This window comes from Sinocyclocheilus anshuiensis, unplaced genomic scaffold, assembly GCF_001515605.1.
Source record: "Sinocyclocheilus anshuiensis isolate Anshui unplaced genomic scaffold, SAMN03320099.WGS_v1.1 scaffold555, whole genome shotgun sequence".
Taxonomy (NCBI): Eukaryota; Metazoa; Chordata; class Actinopteri; order Cypriniformes; family Cyprinidae; genus Sinocyclocheilus; species Sinocyclocheilus anshuiensis.
In genome coordinates, this window is record NW_015552571.1 from 358,963 (window position 1) to 381,114 (window position 22,152).

Below are 22,152 nucleotides of genomic sequence, written 5' to 3' on the forward strand. Positions count from 1 at the left end.
ACTTTTAGCTGTAGCTTAGCATAGATCATTGAATCTGATTAGACCATTAGCATCTCGCTCAAAAATGACCAAAGAGTTTCGATATGTTTCCTATTTAAAACTTGACTCTTCTGTAGTTAAATCGTGTACTAATAGCAATGATATTACGCAGCACCTGAAAATAGTCCCCAGCTAGGTAACTTCCAATAAGCCTATTTTCAGGCGCTGCATAATATCATTGTGCCTACTGCACCCATGGTACGGCAGCAAAGTTCCTTGATTATTACGCTGGAATGATAGTATAGTTCCTAGCCATATCGGCTTAGAAAATTGCAACTTTTCATTTTCCGTCGGTCTTAGTACACGATGTAACTACAGAAGAGTCAAGTTTTAAATAGGAAAAATATCGAAACTCTTTGGTCATTTTTGAGTGAGATACTAACGGTCAAATCTGATTCAATGATCTATGCTAAGCTACAGCTAAAAGTGCTACCGCCAGACCCGGAGATCGGCTTAACTCTATGGGAGTTTGAAAATGAGCCTATTTTCAAAAATAGTGGAGTGTTCCTTTAAAGAATAAGATTAATGCTTTGTTTGCACAATGATGTATTGTTGCATTGCATTGAGAATATAACAGTAGCTAATTCTACCTCTAAATAAAATCTCAGAATGAGCTGAGACAAATGGATCAGCATTTATTCTGAAACAAAGAAGCGGATGTACATTAATAATTTAACATAAAAGGAAAGCATCAATAGGTTTAGTTTTTTTATACTCCAGTTGCCACCGAAAATCATTCACTCCCTCAGTGCTGCAGGTTTGACAGACAGACCAAAATAAACTCTAATCGAGTTGCCCAGCCAAAGAAAGCTGGCAAGTCCATTAAGCTGGAAAAATCTCTGACCCCATACTTTTATTTTCCCTTGTGGAAGAACACATGGATGTTACAAAATAAGACAAAATAAAGTTTCATTTGCTCAAAAATAGTGTTAGATAAAACAAAAAAGGAACAATATTCAAACATAAATATTAGTTTAATTATTCAGCTCTGCAGATAATGTCGTCCTTGCACAGGTCAGATTTGAAGGTTTATTTAGTGAAATGCAAGGCGTTATCATATATGATGGCCTTTAGAACTGAATTCTATATTAGGATGGCAGCCGCTGTTAGTGCACTATAACTAATTCTGTCTAGTTGACCCAGACTGTGTTACGGCAGAGACCCCTGCCACCCCCCTGAGTGGTCCTGAATTAACAACATAGCTTCTAAACCTTGAGTACATGCAGTCTTTGTCCCAGTGGACGAGATCTGCTAAGCACATAAATTCTTAGCACCATCTTAGCCATGTTCAGCCTGCAGAAGCACAGACCTTAGTCAGACTATTATAGTTGAGTGGACACTATATTTACATTGACATGAAAGAAAACAAGGATGTGCAGTCCATTCGATATGTTGTTTTTATAAGATCAAATCTTTGTTCACAGCCAGTATTTTTCTGAACTTTAATAAACTGATGTTCTGTCATCTTATCTTTTTATGTATTTGCATTATTAATGCGGTCCAAACTTAAATTTTTGGTTTTCTTTGTTGTTTGTTTGCAAATTCTGCTTGTAAGCTATTTAAACTCGTTAGCTAGATACTTTTTCTAACTGACGAACATCTTTAAGAATTTGTAAAAAAACAATTGCCACGTGTGCATTTTCTTATGTTTATGAATTTATTCCTAAACATAAAAAATGGTAAAAACATTTACCATTTAATGACCAAATATTACATTCATATATATGAAAATGTATAATAATAAATACTATTTTAAAAATAACTAATATTAAATAAATGTATGGTAACAATATATTGAATTAATATTAAATAAAAAATACATTTCTATGTAATATGAATTTAAATATAAAATAAATTAACATTTATTTAAATATATAGCTAAATACATTTAAAAAAATATTTTGTAATTTAAATTCATTAAAAAAAACTACATTCATACTATAGTTTACTGTAGTGAAATATTGGAAGTAGACTGCCCTGAGAAAAACACATTAGTAGAGACAATTGTGTAATCAATGCCTTGGGGACAAAGTGTGGCAGTTCTCTTCCTCACTCCCTTTTTCATCTTGGACTCCTCAGTGCCTTACTGGGGGTTATAACACATAAGCCAGCAGGACTCCTAGTATTTACATGTCTGATGAACATAATATCCCGTTTCCTTCCTCTGAAAGTGAGATGGGTGAGCAGGGTCCTGTTCATCAAACTGCACTGGGATGCAGGCCAGCGTGGATAATGCTGTCTGAGATATCGCCCTTACAGGAAGAGGCTCATCTCTAACAGGAAACCTGTCTGCTTTACTTTCCAGTTGATGGGTAGAATGAGGGATTTATTTGTCATGCAAAATGGATTCTGGTGCATTTCATTGCAGGGTTGTAAGCCAAGCAGGCTTTATGTCTTTATATACCATCTCTGAGTATCAACAGCTCCTTTGAATCGCATTCAGCCACTATTACCCAGCCTCTTAACCGAAAAGAACGCTTGTCACACCTCTGTTCATCAATTTGCACTGGCTACGAGTAGCTGCTCGCATTAAATTCAAGGCATTAATATTTGCCTACAAAACCACCACTGGCTCTGCACCCATTTACCTAAATTCATTACTTTAGAATTATGTGCCCTCTAGAAGCTTGCATTCTGCAAGTGAACGGCGTATTGTTGTGCCATCTCAAAGAGGCACAAAATCACTTTCACTGACTTTTTCATTTAAAAGCGTCTGCTAAATGACTAAATAAATAAATAAATGTCTCTCAGTAGATGTAGTCGGATAGTTTTTAATACATTTAAGATATAAGTTTTCCATCCTGGTGTACAACCAGGCTTTTTGTTTTCCGTGTTCTCTCAAGGGCCGTAAATCAAGTAAAATGCTAATTGTCCATAAAACTGAATTATTAATATTGTCTTCTCTTTTTGGATCTTCACAGAGAAACTGGCTGAGGCACAGCGCCGATTTGCAACTTTGCAGAATGAGCTGCAGACGTCTCTGGATGCCCAGCGGGAGAGCAATGCTCCAGGGCTGCGCTGTCGCCGCAAAACAGTGTTGCCTTTGTCCAACAAAGAGCGCAACAAACATCGCAACATCAAAGACCTGCAGCTGGCCTTCAGCGAGTTCTACCTCAGCCTCATCCTCCTGCAGAATTACCAGGTCTGATATTTGTCATGGTTTTTGTTTTTGTTGTTTGTCTTCTCTTTTGAATGTTGTCCTGACTCCCTCTTGGGTTTCTTGACCTATCTGGTTTCTTTTTTTTTCTGTGCTTGTTTGACTATTTAATTAATAATTAGCTTTTCATCAATTCACAGACCAGTTTCCGTTAAAGAGCCCTGATCTAAATATTGATGTTCAAATTCTTGAAATATGTTTCATAGCTAAATATTGATTTTTACATTTAAATGGATGAGTTAGACTGGATAGTAAAGAAAAAGCAGTCAACAGGCATCCACTATACATGTGAACACTATACATGTTATGTATTTTATTGCATGAGTTTTTTTCTAAAATGTCTAATTATTTTATTTCATTATTCTAAATAGCAATAATAAGGACTGGGTAGATGTGTCTTAACATGAAGAACTAGAGAATTACACTTTCTTGTTTTAGATCTGAATTCTTAATTTCATATACTAAATTTACCCTAATCACATACAGAATCTGAACTTCACTGGATTCCGTAAGATTCTGAAGAAACATGACAAGATTCTGGACACACAGCGTGGAGCTGATTGGCGTGTGGCTCACGTGGAGGTGGCTCCATTCTACACCTGTAAGAAGATCACACAGCTCATCTCTGAGACTGAGGTAGACTGCCTGGCTCCACGTTTGGACTTCTGACTTCCTGCTCGTATCATGATCTAATTGAATTGGTGTTAGTAGCTGCTGAAACTGATAAATGATGCTTAAAACCCTAGAGCACATTAGAATGAAGTGGAATTCAGGGCAGAAATGACTAAACTAGAGAATGGTGTCTGACCTTTGACCCTTGTGTGCCCAGGCTCTGGTGACCACAGAGCTGGAAGGAGGTGACCGTCAGAAGGCCATGAAGAGACTGAGAGTTCCACCTCTTGGAGCAGCACAGGTGAGAAAAAACTCTGATAGTACATGCAGATGCACACACACACATACACGCATGCAGCAATTGTGTTAATTAACATTTATAATTGGTAGAATCAAAGTTATTTTATATACCAAAGTGACTTTCAATAAAGTGCATGTAGTTTGTTTTTATGATTATTTTAGTGATAAATACAAAATACTAAAGCAAAACCCACATGGAAAGCAACAAGTATGTTAGCAGAAGAATAACATAATAGCAAACAGCCAATGAAAAACATGTGAAAAATATCTGCAGTGTTTTTTTTATGCAGTACTTTTGAAGTACTCATGAAGTACTCAGGAACTACAAAATGTAAAAGGCAGGGTGGGTGGAGAGATACACCTGTGCTTGGAACATCATGTACAATACCTTTTACCTTTAATAGAGAGAATGTATGTGTCTCTCTGTCCTTTGGATAACACAAATATAAAAAAAATTGTGCTGTCAAACGATTAATCGCGATTAATCGCATCCAAAATAAACGTTTTTGCTTACATACTATATGTATGTGTACTGTGTTTATTTATTATGTATATATAAATGTATAAACACACATACATTATATATTTTGAAAATATTTACATGTATATACATTTATACAGTTATATTTTATATTATATATAAATATATTTAATATATAAACAGCATATTTTTCTTAAATATATACATGCATGTGTTTGTATTTATATATACATAATAAATATACACAGTACACACTCATATATTATGTAAACAAAAACTTTTATTTTGGATGCGATTAATCGTTTGACAGCACTAAACAAAATCAACAGGCTTGTTTTTGTTGAAGGCATCTCCTTAACTATTCTAATTAAATCTAATGACTGAACTTGAAATGTTAAGTTGTAGTGACTTAAAATAGCCATTTTTTTTAACGATTACCCATGTGCAAATGCTAATGCAAATCCATTTTATTCAGTATAGTTGTGTATTGTAATAGAAAAGTTACACTGAAATGCGTTTTGTTTGTTTTCCTGAATAATGAAGGGTGAATATTGTAGAATAACAACTGCAGTGATTTAAATGTGCTTTTTCTCAGCCTGCACCTGCCTGGACCACCTTTCGTGTGGGACTGTATTGTGGGGTCTTCATTGTCCTGGCTGTCGCCTTTGTCCTTACTGGTACAGTTTTTTAACCTTGTTTCACACTTAGTCCATGTGCATCTTGCTACACACATTTCATAATGTATAAATTCCAGCATTTCTGCTGATATGCCACTCATTTATGATAGAACAGTTCAGTAATTTATACAGCCTTGTTGATAATCCAACTGTTTGACTGATCCTTCCCTCTCAGGTGCTTTTTTCATTCGTAATCAGAACATCTGGCCACTGGTACGCATCTACCGTGGTGGTTTCCTGTTGATTCAGTTTCTCTTCCTCTTGGGGATTAACACTTATGGCTGGAGGCAGGCGGGTGTCAATCATGTGCTGATCTTTGAGCTGAATCCTCGAAACAATCTTTCACATCAACATCTGTTTGAGGTGAGACACTTAATGTTGAAGGGAAATTTACAGGAAGCTGCCTTTTAAAAGTTTGGGGTCTGTTAGATTTTTTGTTGGTTTGTTTTTTAACTTATAACGGCTGCATTTATTTAATGAAAAATCCAGTAAAAACAGTAGTATTGTGAAATATTATTATAATTTAAAAAAACAGTTTTCTATTTTAATGGAATTTATTTCTGTGATGCAAAACTGAATTTTCAACGGTCATTGTCACATGATCCTTCAAAAATCATTTGTGCTGCTCAATATGTTATGTTAAAACTGATATATCTTTTTTCAGAATTCATTGATGAATAGAAAGTTCACAAGAACAGAAATTTTTAAAAATGGAAATCTTTTGTAGCATTATAAATGTTTTACTGCCAGTTTTGATCTATTTAATGCATCCTTGCTAAATAAAACTTCAATTTCTAAAAAATAAATAAATAAATCTTTCTGTGCCAAACCTTTTGAACTATTGTATAGCTATAAGGACATTGTATTCTGACAGATAAAATATTAGGAAAGGGAAAAAGGGAAGGGAAAACTTTCCAGGTTTTGAAAATATGAAAGAATTATAATGCATCTGGATGTTCAATTTGGTCTTTTTTCCCTTTCTCTTGCTGTAGATTGCTGGGTTTTTGGGGGTGTTGTGGTGTCTCAGCATCCTATCCTGTCTGTTTGCGGACTACACTTGGCTCCCTATGCAGGCGAACCCCCTAATCCTCTACGGCTTCATGGTGCTCTTCCTCATCAACCCCTTCAAAACTGCCTACTACAAATCCCGTTTCTGGCTCATCAAACTTCTGGTGAGAGACAAAACCATTACATTTTATAAACATACAGCTTCTATAGCCACAAAAAATGTATGATAAATAGTGAAAAACCTTTTACGCCAACATAATGTGGGCGGCATTGGCTATTGCATGCTGTTAATTGGCTCCATGCAGATATGCAACACCCGTATTTTATGATCCAATCAGTTTCAGATGGATTTAAAAAGTCCCAATTTCTTCTCATTAAATATCCTGTTTAACTTAGAAATGTGTCAGATTACATGTAAAGTGGGTTATAAACAGAATTTGCAATCTTCATATCCTGTCTTGTTTAAGACGATAAAATGTTAATGTTTTCACTGGAATTACTCTGCTAATAGCAAAACCACCTGTTCAAACACATTTCTAACAAATTCAGTTAAATTAGCTAAGATCTAATTGGCTCATTTCAGTGCACAAACAGCCTCATGCATTTCATCTTCTCTGTCTGTTTCTATTAGTTTTATAGTAGGAACAATTGTTTTCCCCTTGGCCTGTGTGAAAAAAGATATTGTGTGCATGTACACTACGGTTCAAAAGTCTGGAGTCTGTAAGATTTTTTTAAATATTTTTTTCTCGTATGCTCACCAAGGCTGCATTTATCTGATCAAAACTGCAGTAAAATATTGTGAAATACTATTACAATTTAAAATAACTGTTTTCTCTTTTAATATAAATGAAAATGTAATTTATTTCTGTGATGGCAAAGCTGAATTTTCAGCAGTCATTACTCCAGTCTTCAGTGTCCTTCAGAAATAATTCTAATATGCTGATTTGGTACTCAAGAAACATTTCTTATTTTTTTAGTCTTGAAAACAGCTGTGCTGCTTTTTTTTTCATTTATTTATTTATTTTCTTTGCAGAAACCGTATTACATTATTTTCAAGATTCTTTGATGAATAGAAAGTTCTAAATAACAGCATTTCTTCAGGGTGTCGGCGGGGTCTTAAAAAGTATTAAAAGTTGATAAATAAATTTAGAGAAAATGAAGGCCCTTAAAAAGTATTAAAAGTCTTAAATGCCATTTTCCAAGGTATTACATTTTGTATCATCTTTTCATTATGTATATTTGTCGAATAGTGGGGTTCTGTGTAATTTATTTATGAAATCCCGCAAGATTTGACGTCATCTGTTACGGCGCTCACTGACTGACTGCGCTGCTGCGTGATAGCGTGGGGCTTGTTGATCCCGCTCTCACTGAATTTCTGACCATTACCGCACGCTCCCATCCGCTCCCGCGATTTTTGTGTCCGCTCCCGCAAACATTCTAATATTGTACAGTATATAATTTTCGTGTATCAGGGCGCCGCTATATATATGTGGGGTATTTAAATCCCTTTTGAATGAGCACTTGCAGTCGTAGTTCACTTTCACTCTCGATTTCGCGATCGCGCGCTTACTGTGTAAAGGGAGCACATCTTACGATAAAAGATATTTGTCAATGAGCTCGGGATCCGATGTATTTTAGGGATGGAAATTACATTTTTAGATTTGGGACATGGTAATTGCGCTACTTTGGGCTGTTTTTTTTTTTTTTTTACTGGCATGGGCTTGGGATGCACAATTAAAATGATGTAATAGTTGTGATCATTATTTTACCTTCCATGATCATTCAGACTTGATCAGGTGCAGTACTGACACTCTGTCAAGTCTGCATCAAATCAAGCACTCCGTTATCACAGGTAAACTGTCTGATCAGTCAGGTGTTTGTCATGAGAAGTGTTCCACAAAACAGCTATGGTTTGAGCTGATGTGATAAATACATCTTTTGAATATACTGTGTGAACTCATTGCCCCGTTAGCTCGGAGAGCTTTATTTTCCCTCCTCAATAAGTTTTGTCAGTTGTTTTGTTTATTGGTCTGATTCTTGTTTCTTGGGTTGCATTGGTTAGTGACTCAATTAATTATCTTGTGCTTCGTTCCCCACTTCTGAATTATGTTGTATTGATAAGGAGTTATCACAAAGTAAGTCTGTTTAGTTGTGCTATTTTACAATCAGTATAGTAAATGTAAGTTAAAGTGTCGCCGATGTAACCGGTTAAAACTTGGAGTGGCGATGAGGTCTTAAAATGTATGGAAAGAGTCTTAAAAAAGGCCTTAAAAGGTATTAAATTTAACTCCATGATTCCTGTATATACCCTGTTCTTTGAAAATAGATCTTTTGTGACATCATAAAGGTCTTTACTCTCACTTTTTTCCAGTTTAATGATCCTTGCTGAATAAAATAATTTCTTTCTTTCAAAAAATATATTACTGACCCCAAACTGTGTGTACAGAGTGTTTCAGTGAGGTCTTTGCGCGTACATATGTGTGATTATGTGTGTGTCTCTGTGTGAGGTGAGGGAAAATAGATTGCAGCTCTATCTCTGCGGATGTGAAGACTGTGCCTGTGCAATCATTATTGGGATGGAGCCATCAGCAGCCGCCTGCCTCTGTCTCACTGCCCTCCCCACATCTAATTGACCTAGACTGGAGCCTTATTCCTTGGAGCACACGCAGACACACACACACTTCCTGTAGATTAAAACCGACACGTACTGATGGCCAAACAGTGGGTGGCTTTCCTCCCAGAGCTCAAACGTGCTGTCACACTCAAGCTGTGCATCGCACATGCAGCTGTAACCTTGAAATGTACCTTACGTTTAGACCTGTATGTTTAAAAGCATTTTTGTGGACCGCATTCACCTGTTTCATCAGGTAAAAAGAACTGATCAGGGTTTGTGTAGGGAGAAATTGATTTTCACTGGCATTTGAACCTCAAGAGTATGATGGCATAGATCGGTGTAGTGCAAAACTGTGTCGCTGGGAAATGTCAGCAGTAGCCTGAAGGCTGAGAGAGGTACAATTTAATTTCGTACTTTTTAATTTTTCAACCTTTTAGTATTGAAATTATTAATATTATTAATAATATTTTCTACATTTGAAGGCAAAGCTGCTGGTACTGTTTACCCTGAAGTCACACATTGGAAAAAATACTTCATTCAATAATTCATGATCTATATCCAAATAACTTAATTCAACATGGCATAAAACCTATTTTAAAATGTTTTTTAGCATTAAAAATGGTTAGTATTACTTTTCTCATGTGCATTACTCAATCACTGGCAGCTGTGTATACAGTATATATATATATATGGTCATGTGACAAACATGATACACAGTTTGCTAGATTAATTGGATTGCAACACATCCAACCCCATCATTACTTATACACAGTATAAGTTATACACTTATACACTTATTGCAGATGACCAGCTAATAAAAACCCCATTGATTTGCTTTCAGCCAGCTGAGTTCTCATTAAGATTTTTCGCTCTCATAAAGTTCACTCTGCCTCAGGGATAAGCTGTTATACATAACCTCATTTTAAGAGAAAAAAACACTTGTGATGATTTCTCCTGTTTATTATTGTCCTCAGTGATTACCTTAAGCACTGTATACAGTATAAATATTTAAACTTCATATTTTCTGTGTTTGTAGTTCCGTGTCTTCACCGCCCCATTCCACCGTGTGGAGTTTGCAGACTTCTGGCTGGCAGATCAACTCAATTCTCTGGTCATTGTTCTGTCGGATCTGGAGTATCTGGTCTGTTACTACAGCATGGAGCTGCAGTGGGGAGATCGCAGCGGCTTACTGCCCTCCACATATGGTAATTGATTCAGAACGAAGCCATCCTGTATTGTGCTGATTCAAGTTTTGACTGACTGAGCCATTCATGTTGAACCATCCTAATTTCAGCATTCGATGTAATGGTAGATGAATGGCCGGTTATGATTAGTTGCTCTTGCACATGAATTAAGATTGTACTGGCAGTGTCAACATAGACAGGAGTTCTTCAGGTTCAGTGGAGTTTATCATGTGAAATGGACCAGGAAATTCAGAACATCAGCGGCTGTGTAATGGTGCAGAAATATGTCACACCAACTCAGGAATATAGGAAAATACTGAGAAAGAAGAGGAGGGAAAGTGCGTGAGCAAGACGAAGAGAGAGTAAGAGAATGTGAGCAACAGAGCTCAACAGTACGGTCTGGTCAAGTATTAGTAGTTCAGATATTTACTTCCAAATATGATGAATAGGCCCAAAATATTTGGAAAATTATTTCTTAATTTTTTTCTTAATGAAGTTTATACTTTTATATTTTTGTAAAATATTTTATACAAATATTTTGTATTAATGTATTATTAGTAGTAGTATTATATCATTTCAATGTAATTTTTGAAAAAGATAATATATCTCTGTGACCGTTATAAATTCACAAACACACATTTTCTGGCTTTCTTGCAATTTTGACAACATTTTTAATTTCTGTATTTAAATGTTTTTGTATATATGAAAATATATTTCAGGTTATCAAAACTAAATGCATAAGATTTCAAGACAAAATCCTAATTGTTAATTGCTATTTTATAATCATCATTTAATTTGTAGAAATACATATAAAAATTATGGTTTTATGTTTGTATATGCTTTAACATTACTACAATATTGAGAGTACAGTCTTGGAAATATCAATGTGCATTCATAATTATCTCCTCCTACATAAGGTGATGAAAGGTGTAACAGCTATTCTTATGGAGTTCGGGCCATCATCCACTGTCTGCCTGCCTGGCTGCGGTTTGTTCAGTGTCTGCGACGTTACCGTGACACCAGGAGGGCCTTCCCTCACCTGGTGAATGCTGGGAAATACTCCACCACCTTCTTTGTGGTCACATTTGCGGCCCTCTACAGAACTCATAAAGGTAAGAACAAACAAACTGAAATTAATTACAAATATTACGTAATCATGTAACCAGTACATTCACTTATTAAAGCATGTTACAATTGTTATGATCAGCTTGACAAACAACAGTATGAACAGTCTGTGCCAAGTTTGGTGAATGTAGTTTAAAGGTATAGTTCACCCAAATAATGAAAATTCTATCATTAATTACCAGTGTTGGGGAAAGTTACTTTTAAAAGTAATGCATTATAAAATTGTGGTTGAACCACTGATGTCACATGGACTATTTTAACAATGTCCTTACTACCTTTCTGGGCCTTGAACGTGTCAGTTCCATTGCTGTCTATGCAGGATCAGAAAGCTCTCGGATTTCATCAAAAATACCTTAATGTGTGTTCCGAAGATGAACAAAGGTAATACGGGTTTGGAAAGACATGAGAGTGAGTAATTAATGACAGAATTTTCATTTGTGTGTGAACTATCCCTTTAAAGAAGATTAAAGAAGCTCTAGAAGTTTTGTCTTGATGGAATCTGGTTAAAGCTTGTTTGCATTAATATAATGAATATGTTGTTTTACTGTTCTGTGAAAATTGCTGTTATAATCTAGCACTGACTGATGTAAAATGTTCAGTACAAAGAGAGCACCTGGGTGCCATTGTTTGCCTACAGATACAGATGAATGGGCAACAAAAGCATGTTTTGAGAAAAGCAGAGAAAGAAAAAAATGACCCTGAGCCTGTCCTTGTCTGTTAGAGACTTGGTTTATATAGCAACATAAACAGCAAGCATCTAAGTTTTATGTTAGAGATGAATTGCACAAAGACTGGGACATTTTTATAACCTAATAAGAGCTGTAGGAAACAGGTTGGAACTGCATTTATGCATTTAAAAAAGACCTGCCTGCTTTATAAAAACTAATTTGTCGCCAAACACCACATTATGCATGATTCGATCACAGTAATTATCCTACGTTCGGTTCATATGAACTCTTAAAGAGTTTAAAAGCATGCCATTAAGATTCCAGACATATCCCACGTGTCTATCTACAATTACCATCTGATTATTCTGCCACTGAAATCCATCTGAAGTGCAAAGACTGCTGCTCAAACATGTCTTTCTCTGTCTGTCTCACTCTCTTATCAAACAGTCAGCCTCCATGCCTGCCCGTATCTCTTCAGAAAGACAACTTCAGCCCAAATCGATCTCAAAGCACTCGGCTAAACCGTTTCATCCATTTCATTATTTATATGCACACATGGTCGTTTCAGTTTTTTTCCCTTAAATGTCTGTGTTTAAATATCAAGCATCGGTGCATTTTGCTCTAAACTTACGTGTGTATTAGAAACATCTCTGTATCAGTGATATAGATGAAGTCTGGACCGCAGCCCAGAGCATCTGCCTCATATGTCTAAAAGAGGCCGCATTTAACCCAACATGGCAACCTTGCCACGCATTTGATGCATTCATTAGGATCCGCTCGAGGCAGAGAGCCTGTTCCTGGCAGAGAGCCTGTTTGATATATGAATTCATCAGAAATCACCATCATTTGTGCCCTGATTGAAACTGATGTTCGCTCTAGTAAGCTGCCCAGATAAATGAGTCTGTGGATTCAATTTATTTTAGTTTCCATGTAAGCGAATCCCAAAAGAATGCAACATGTCTGAGCATAAGTAATGTTTAAATTAACATAGTCATGAGCCAAACAGGTGTGTGGGATTGAGAATAGTGGTAGAGATGAAAAGCATTACTGTTTTCTCATGTGTAGAGTTGGCTTAATGGTTAAAATCTAGATTTGCAACCTAAAGGTTGTAGGTTCAGTCCCAATGATTTGTAAGTCTTTGTGAACTTTAATTATTGAAGTTTAATGTGTTACTCACCCTGCACCCTGGCATTATGACTGCAAGTTTTGCATTGGTAAGTGGTTCTTATCCGTCAATAACCCCATTACACCTGCTTTCATGTTTAGTGCTCTATTTCATTGTAGAAGTGATTGTAGAAATGGTAGAGAGTCCATATCCTCAAAGATTTCATTTAAATGTTAATGAGAAATGTCGATTTGAGCTTAAGCTCAGCTGAAGAACTCAATGACATCCAACAAGACAGAGCAAAATGCAAACAGAAGATGCTATGTGAACACTAAGAAACGATTACAGGGGAGAGAAAATATGAAGCGAGAGAATGAAAAAGAAAAGAGAAAATGAAGCAAAATGGACTATCCAGAGGAGGTTGAGCTGTAATTGCCTGCCTGTGGCGAGACAGAACAGTGTGAGTGTGAGTATTGCTAGAATAATGATGAAGCTTTGAAGCACTGAAATATGATTGGATTTTTTTTCTCTCTCACTCTGTATCAGACCTGGATCTTTGATCAAAACAAGCATTTTAGAGGAGAGCTATAGAGATTTGTACATGGACAGGTGTTTACCTGCTCTGATGGCTGCGTTAGTCAGGTTTAAACTGTTTCACGCGGACCACATGTACCCAGGAATACATATTGTCCAGATGGAGAATGCAGGAATGATTGACTATGTAGTCACATAGCACAGCTTGATTTTAAACTTCACCGTTGTAATGTTAACCCCCAGCATGTGCATAAATATTACAGTTTAGTACAGATTAATCAGTTAACATACATGGTCAGTATTGGTTTGGAATTTTTTTTCCATACCTGGGCTTAAATTCAATGATGCTCTATTTATTCTATTCATTTGTTTTTTTTTTCTTTTGTCATGTAGCCATCATGTGGTCAGGTGCAGAGATTGACACATTCTATTCCCCATTCTGTACTCTATTACCAAAGACACCTAAAAGCTGTCAGTGTTGATAGGATGAAAACAATTTATTGTGTGTCCGAGCACTCGGAGGGATGTTGAAAGGTATTTGTGGTCCTCTGGGAAATGGATTTGGGTCATCGTGGTTCATGTTTACATAAATCTGCCATTGTATTAATGAGATTAACCCAAAGTTCAGTGTGACCAGTAGCGGTCGACCGATATGGGTTTTTTAATGGCCGCAGCTGATATCTAAAGAGTAGGGTGGCAGATGGCCTGTATTTACATATAATGATGACAAATGAGATCGAATATTTGATTAAAATTCACTGAATAATTGAAAACAGAAATCTGTATTATCAGTTGACAAGGAGTTTGGAATTGATACAATAAGGAACTAACACTTCTGTTTATTGGCCTAACTTGCACAGTTATTGGTGAATGCTGTTGAGCTCAATTTGACCATAATTTGCATATCCATCTGATATATATCCAATTGTCTTATTGAAAGGAAAAATATAATGGGCCAAATACTTTCATGAACATTACTGTTCAAAAATTAGGGGTCGGTAAGAGTCTTTTATGCTCACAATGGCTGCATTTATTTGATCAAAAATACAGTAAAAATCATGTGAAACAAATACAGTATAAATACAGTAAACACCAAGTGAAACACTGCCGTTTAAACTGTAACTTTTAACCTTTATATTTGAATATTCATAATAACGGTTGTGCTGCTTAATATTTTTGTAGGGGCCACCATACTTTTTTTTTTTTTCAGAAACAAAACAGCATTTATTTAAAATAGGTTTTTTTTGTCACAAGTCTTTGCCAGTTTTGATCAATTTAATGTGCCATTGATGAATGAATGAATGTGTATATATATTACTGACTACTGACTCCAAGCATTAGAACGGTATAGATAATCAACAAAGTTTACTTTCATAGTATTTTATTTGTCAAAAAATATTAGTCAAGGTTTCAATCACCCTAAAAATATTTTTTAGTGTTTCATGACCATTTTCCAGCCTCTTTCTGACCTCTGAATTACTCGAGCTATTTTTGCTCCTGTACCTTTAAGACTTTTAAAGGTAAATGCCTTAGTTTTTGTAGGTGATCTAGTTTTGGTAAGGTTGAGCAAAAGGTTTTGTCAAAGTGCAGTATAAATGCTCTGTCATGTGTATTAAATATAGAAATATCTTTCATTGTAAAGTGTGAAACAAAAGACTGAAAATCAGCCCAAGCTTCTCCAGATTGCTTGTGGCCTGTGTGAAGAGATTAGACCAGCATTGCACTCTTAAAGGGTCTTATGGGGTGAACATCTGGATTTTCGGGTAATCTCAGGACACAATATTGAACATGAGCACTTGTAGATCAGAGCTGAAATAGGATGGACAGGGCTATTATGTGTTCTGGCGAAAAATGTGTTTCCTGGCGCCTGGATGGCAGCGTGTGAAAGGCTTTATTAAGACTGATGGGCCTGTTCCAGATTCAGCCCCGTCTGCTGTCTGAGGCCTGAGAGATTTAACCATTCACTGACCTGAGACCTGCACTGTTCCACTATCTGATAAATGTCTCGCCCCCTATTAACTTAAGCTGATGCTCTAATATTGTACTGCAGGATGCCTCTTACTCTTATATTTCAGCTCTGCCTACTCTGTTTTTGTATTGTATTGCCCTTGTGCAAAATGGATATCTTCTGGCATGGTTCCATATGTTCTCCCATGCCTCATCATCAATACTAGCTGCTAATTCCTTTTCCCATACAGCATTTATCCTCTGCCTTTCAACAGATTATACGCAGCTACTTCTGGGTTATTTATGTTTAAGGGATGTATTATTGGTAATATTGGTCTTAGTTGCAGCAAAAATAGCTGCTGATCATATTACATGTAGTTCTTTTTATATATTTGTTATAAATGAGAATAAGGAATAAGGAGTTAGAATATTAAGAACTAGATGCAATGTAATAATTTTGTGAAAGAGTAATGTAAATATATCTGGATATACACTGTTGTTCAGAAGGTTCGTAAGATTTTTTTGATGTTTTTGAAAGATAGTCTTCTATGCTCACCAAGGTTTCATTTATATGATCCAAAATATACTGTCACCACAATATACAGTATATTGTCACATCTATCTGATCAGAAATGCAGTAACAATATTTTAAAGCAGTTTAAAAGAACTGTTTTCTATTTTAATATATATTTCAATGTAATTTATTCATGTAATGGCAAAGCTGGATTTTTAGCATCATAATTACAGTCTTCAGTGTCACATGATCCTTTAGAAATCATTCTAATATGCTGATTTCAGTTTGCAAGAAACTGCATTTTTATATGCATATGCAGCAGAGAGTGAAAATAGTGTTCACTTGTTCACTAGATTTGAGTTTATATAAAAATATTTTTATTGTTCTTGTAACTTTAATTAAAGGTGCGTCAAAGCATTTTAGTCATTGTATCATTGTTTTAATAATATAAACACCTTATTATATTACATGGTCATTTGAGATTGAATGACCTTTCAGTGACCTGGATGAATAACCACAGACACAATGGCATTAGTACTGCAAACAGTGGTCTCAAACAAAAACAAAACATGTAGTATCCAGAATCCAACTGATGTTTGTTCGAAGTGTAGATGGATGGATGGGAAACCGTCTCCCTCTAGTGGACATAGTGGTAATATCAAATTCACTTCCTCTGTTTCAGATCAGATACACGCCGATGCTGAGGTGTTTTTCTACATGCTGATCCTGTCTTCAGTTGTCAGTTCACTCTACACACTGATCTGGGACCTAAGGATGGACTGGGGTCTTTTTGACCGCAATGCAGGCGAGAATACCTTCCTGAGAGAGGAGATCGTTTACCCACATAAAGTAAGATATGGCAGAAAATAATATACCATCTTATTGCACCATATAGAATGTCAAAACATAAATGTGTTGCGCAATGGTCAAAAATCTGCTCTGGTGAGCACAATGTTGTAGGTTCAACCCTTCCGAGGAGCAAAGCAAAATAATCCTGCTAATCAGTTGGTTTGCTGCTCTTAAGCTGGTTTAGTTGGTGCCCAAAACCAGTTGGAGCCCAGCAGACCAGCTTAGGTTGGTTTAAGATGTTTTCATTTTCAGCAGGGATATTTATCTGTTACCACCAGTTGTCATGATGTCACTTCCTCTTCCTTTTAGGCCTACTACTACTGTGCCATTATAGAAGATGTGATCCTGCGCTTCGCCTGGACACTGCAGATCTCTCTGACTTCCATGACTGCCATTCCTTCCATCGAGGACATCGTGGTCACCATTTTAGCTCCTCTGGAAGTGTTTAGGTGAGATGATTGTGTAAAACAAGGATTCCCAAAATTTTCATCAGCTGAATCCCTTTGAGCTAAAAAGTAACCCCTCAGATTTTAAGTTACTATTTCAATAATTTAACTACACATTCACATTCTTGGTTCTCTATTGGTGGTTAATGGTCACATGACATGCCGGTAAAGAAACAAAATGTTTTTTTTTGTTTGTTTTTTTTGACATTTTTCTGATTTAAGTAATTATTCGTTTTTCATGAATTCACAAACCCCCTCCAGTTCCCTCACAAAGCCCATTTTTGGAAACCTTGTTGTAAAACATTCTCTCTTAATCTTTTGAATTTTGTTTCTCTCCCTGTAGACGTTTCGTGTGGAACTTCTTCCGTCTTGAGAATGAGCACCTGAATAACTGCGGTGAGTTCCGAGCGGTGCGGGACATCTCAGTGGCTCCTCTAAACGATGATGACCAGACGCTGCTGGAGCAGATGATGGACCAGGAGGATGGAGTTCGGAACAGACAGGGTAAAAAGAGCTGGAAACGGAGCTACAGCCTGTCCTTACGACGACCCCTGCTATCCTCACAGTAAGAGATTTGTATTTATAGATTTTTTAATATTTTTATTTTTATATTGTATATATCATACATATTTCATAGAGTTATAAGTAGGCAGCTTTGTTTAGTACACCTGTATACAATTCATATTCAGTGAAATTACTGATAAGACTTAAAAAACCTTCATAAACAACTCATTAACAAACAAGTGATCCAATAAATCCAATAATCCAATAAAAAACTAATTGATTTTATTCAAGTTAAAAAAATATTATTTAACTTCACCAAGATCCAATTCACTAAAAAATTTTTTTTAAATAAAATCATTTTTTATTCAAGTTAAAAAAATATTATTTAACATCAATAATCCAAGTAACTGAAAAAAGTTACAAATTTAAAACTAATTGATTTTATTCAAGTTAAAAAGTATTATTTAACATCACCAATAATCCAATGCACTGAGAAAAATGTTAAAAATATAAAACTAGTCGGTGCCCATAGCCTTGTGGTTAGTGTGTCGACATGTAGCGCAACTGCGCTCATGGCGACCTGAGTTTGAATCCCGCCTCGAGGTCCTTTGCTGATCCTGCTCCCTTCTCTCCTCCCAGTGCTTTCCTGTCAGCTTTCTACTGTCCTCTCACAATAAAGGCATAAAAAGGCCATTAAAAATATATATATAAAACTAACTGATTTTATTCAAGTTAAAAATAATATTTAACATCACCAAACCTATTTAAATTCATTAGGTTTTACACACACACACACACACACACACCAAAAAACAAAACAAAACTAAAACTAAAACGCAAACACTTTTTTTTATGGTGTAAATAACGGATCTACTATATAATAGCTACCATATAATTCTAATATGCTGATTTGTGCTGAAGAAACATTTCTTATTTTTATCAATGTTTAAAACAGTTGTGCTGCTTAATATTTTCGTGGAAACCATGACCATTAACCCTTTTTTCCCTGAAAGTTCAAAAGAACGATATTTATTTGATATGACATTTTTGCAAAACCAAAATCTTACTGACTCCAAACATCTGAGGTCGGTAAGTGGCATATTATTAATATACATGTGTGTTTTTCTGACAGGTCTAAGAAAGATACTAAGGTGCTCATTGAGGATACGGATGATGAGGCCTTCAGCTGAACCCAGATCTCGCTGTCACACCACCTGTCTCTGCTTTCTGTTGGTTCCTCACAAAGCTGCCTCAGCACACCTGACCCCAAACACACACAGATACATACATATTCACACACTCTCTCTTTTCAACACTCACCAAACCATCCAAACACAGAGTAGTGGACAGAGTTAAGCACAAAAACAGCCGTGAGACATATCAGGACACAACAGTGACATCGTACAAACACTAACACACACATACAACGAGATATACACACGCACGGAAAAGCCAAGTGTGGAATTTTCCTCAAGGTACTTTTTTTATTAGACTTTTTCATTTCGTTCCTCTATATTGATACTTTTTTGTACATTTGTTTAGGTTTTTGAATCTATATTACTGCATATGACTGTTTACAAACTTAAAATAATAACTAGGAACTACAGGGAGGAGAGTTATTATATGAAAGAATAATATATCGTACACTGCACAGACTCAAGTCGTACACTATAACTGCAGCGCATTTAGAAATAACAACAGCTCAGTAGCTGATGTTTGTTATATTCTTTTAGTTTTTGTTTTTTTCTTCTTTCATTTTATTTGTTTTTTGAGTTGTCATGACATCAGAGTACGGCCCTGGTGGCACTTTTTGGAAATGCTTCATATTTCTAAACCATAAAAAACATACAATGTTTAGAGAGTTATTGTTTCATCATATTTAATATGAAAATATTTTATTTTTTAACATGCATTGCTTTGATATCAAAGCTGTCATATTTTTGCCATGTATGGTTTGTGTTTGAGAGAATGGAGTGTGTGTGCGTGTGTGTGTGTGTGTGTGTGTGTGTGTGTGTGTGTGTGCTTTTGGGGAGCGATAGCTGATGTTAAACAAAAAGTTTATATTCTGCTGTCCTCCTGCTGATGTATAGAATTGTTATTTTTATTGATACTTTGACCAGTAAAACTACTATAAGTAAACCTGACATTGCTGGTTAATATTTGAAATACTATTTGGGTAAAAAAAAAAAAAAGATCAGATGATTCTGTGAACTATTTCAAATGCAATGATGCACTAAACTGAAAAGATTCAGGAATACAGTAATTGTCACCCAACTGCAAACTGAATGGAAGTGGACACATTTTTATTGAACTAATGTGTTTCCTACATGGCTTTTTGTATCACTTATTAAGCATTGCCATTACCACTGCAAGCCAAAGAGGAAATGCAAACACTGCCAGTCGATTATAATTCTTATGGTTGTGATATCAGTTTTAAATGTTGTGCATCAAAAAGTAGTTCCAGGGTGGTGAGGAGACATAAGTTTTTTCCTCATCAACATCTTAACTATGGTCACAATTTGATTATTTGTATGCTTGATGAATGTGACAATATCTTTAGAATCAGTTTTACATTTTGATGAAAAAATGTGATTGTATGTGATCTATAATGTACATTTACAATGTACATTTTTGTGAGACAGGTATAACTACCTTGTCTTTCATACATTTTCATACATAGTCTCTGAATTTCAAACAGCATATTTAGGAGAAAAGCATCTGTTTTTTGCCTCTTTATCATAATGCTTCGATAGCAGAAAGTGAAGACTGTCATTTTAACTTACAATGACTTTTATTATGATTAATACCCATTGTTGTAATCAAAAAAAGAAAAGAAAGAAAAGAAAACACCAGGGCTGTTTTAGCTGATATGCATGTATTGCTTACATTTTTCAGCTTTTAGTTTATTTAGATACTCTTTCAGCAGCATGCATCCTTGTATTTTTGCAAGCACAATCTTTCAGCTGTAACTAAAATCAAATGAAAAGATGAGTTTGTCTTCACAATCTCTCTTCTCATTTGCTCTTTAAAAGAAACGTGTTAGTGCTAACGAAAAAACAATGTACAGATAGCAGGCGTTGTGTTTGTGAGTAACATTTTAGTTTACACATTTAAGGCTAAATTTAAATGTTCATAGTTTGGATTACAAATCTAACAGAAGAAAGGAAAAACTACATGTGATTTGTGGTTGCAAAAGAATGCTATCCTCATTGAAAATGTGGTGTTACTGTGTTAACGTGCGGTCCTTTTGTCCTTTAATATTAATGAAATGTCAATCTTCTTGTTCTCAAAATGATCCTTTGGCACACTGTGTCTTACTTTGCTGTCTTTAGTTCTTGACTCTCAGAACTGACTGAATCCTTTATTGAGTAGACTATCGAGTGGCACACAAAAAAATGTAGAAATGATACACTTTCTGAACCAATATCACCGTATATGGATGCTGAGCACAAATTTGCCCCATCCAGTGCTTTTTGTAATGCATTGCCAATTGTCTTGCCTGCATGCTGCTTTTGTTTTGCACTGTAAATTGTTTAATTTTGTACATTTTAAATGTGTAAAAGAATGTCGGTTAATTTATAGTACTAATTATTTATGTACAAGGTGGAGACTCTAGCTTTAAATGAGCAGTATTATGGTAGATGAAGGGCATTTTTGATTAATCACAATCCCACAGTCTTACATGTGAATTCTGTCGAAATAGTGTAACTTAAGAAGCATTAGTGAATATGGAATGTGATCGGTTTTATCTACAGTAGGTGTATATTTCTACTCATAACACTTTCATCCCCAGGGTTTGTGCCCATTTGACAGGATTTGTTGGGTGACGTGGTTTTAGGTCGATATCATGAACTGATCTGGCTGGGGAGGATTGAGAGATGATTGGGACACGTTAACATTCTCATTAACACCCTATCTAGGGGTTCTGTTATGAGACGAACCCTCAAAATGTAGGGTTTTGATCTTGTACTTTTTTTTTTAACTATTTCAAATACAGAACTGGAATAATACACAAGCCCTGACATCATTTCTTCATGGGGGAAATCTATGTCGACTTGATTGCTTGCTAAACCCATGATGTTAAGTGCTTGATATCTCTGCATCTTTTCTAACTCCTATCTTGATGTTGTATCCCTTCTTAAATACTTGACTGTGACATTGTTTGTAGTTGATAGATGGTTGTACTTTTGCGTAAGTAAAGACTTACAGAAAAATAGAAAAAAACTTGTGGTTCTGTGATTAAATAGAGATATAAAAAGAGAGAAAATGTCTCGAGTTGACCCTTTTACAGAGTAGTTTGTAAATGTTGAGTGTATTCCTATGATGGTTCCACTGATGATCTCATTTGTGTTTCTGTATACACTTTGGTGATCCTGTCTATTTGGGTT

At 35.7% G+C, this 22,152-nt stretch overlaps 1 protein-coding gene across 1 annotated transcript in view; it reads left to right on the forward strand.

Moving 5' to 3' along the window:
- LOC107665065 (xenotropic and polytropic retrovirus receptor 1 homolog) overlaps positions 1 to 20,592 on the forward strand; it is an 81,142-nt gene extending 60,550 nt beyond the window's left edge. Inside the window, exons 4-15 of the mRNA XM_016455814.1 lie at positions 2,961 to 3,181; positions 3,683 to 3,832; positions 4,026 to 4,109; positions 5,185 to 5,266; positions 5,442 to 5,629; positions 6,259 to 6,438; positions 9,925 to 10,093; positions 10,990 to 11,184; positions 16,648 to 16,814; positions 17,124 to 17,263; positions 17,604 to 17,825; positions 18,897 to 20,592. Of these exons, the coding sequence (XP_016311300.1) occupies positions 2,961 to 3,181; positions 3,683 to 3,832; positions 4,026 to 4,109; positions 5,185 to 5,266; positions 5,442 to 5,629; positions 6,259 to 6,438; positions 9,925 to 10,093; positions 10,990 to 11,184; positions 16,648 to 16,814; positions 17,124 to 17,263; positions 17,604 to 17,825; positions 18,897 to 18,954 (1,856 nt within the window). The 3' untranslated portion in view covers positions 18,955 to 20,592. The remainder of the gene's footprint in view (positions 1 to 2,960; positions 3,182 to 3,682; positions 3,833 to 4,025; positions 4,110 to 5,184; positions 5,267 to 5,441; positions 5,630 to 6,258; positions 6,439 to 9,924; positions 10,094 to 10,989; positions 11,185 to 16,647; positions 16,815 to 17,123; positions 17,264 to 17,603; positions 17,826 to 18,896) is intronic.
- Positions 20,593 to 22,152: the final 1,560 nt, after the last annotated feature.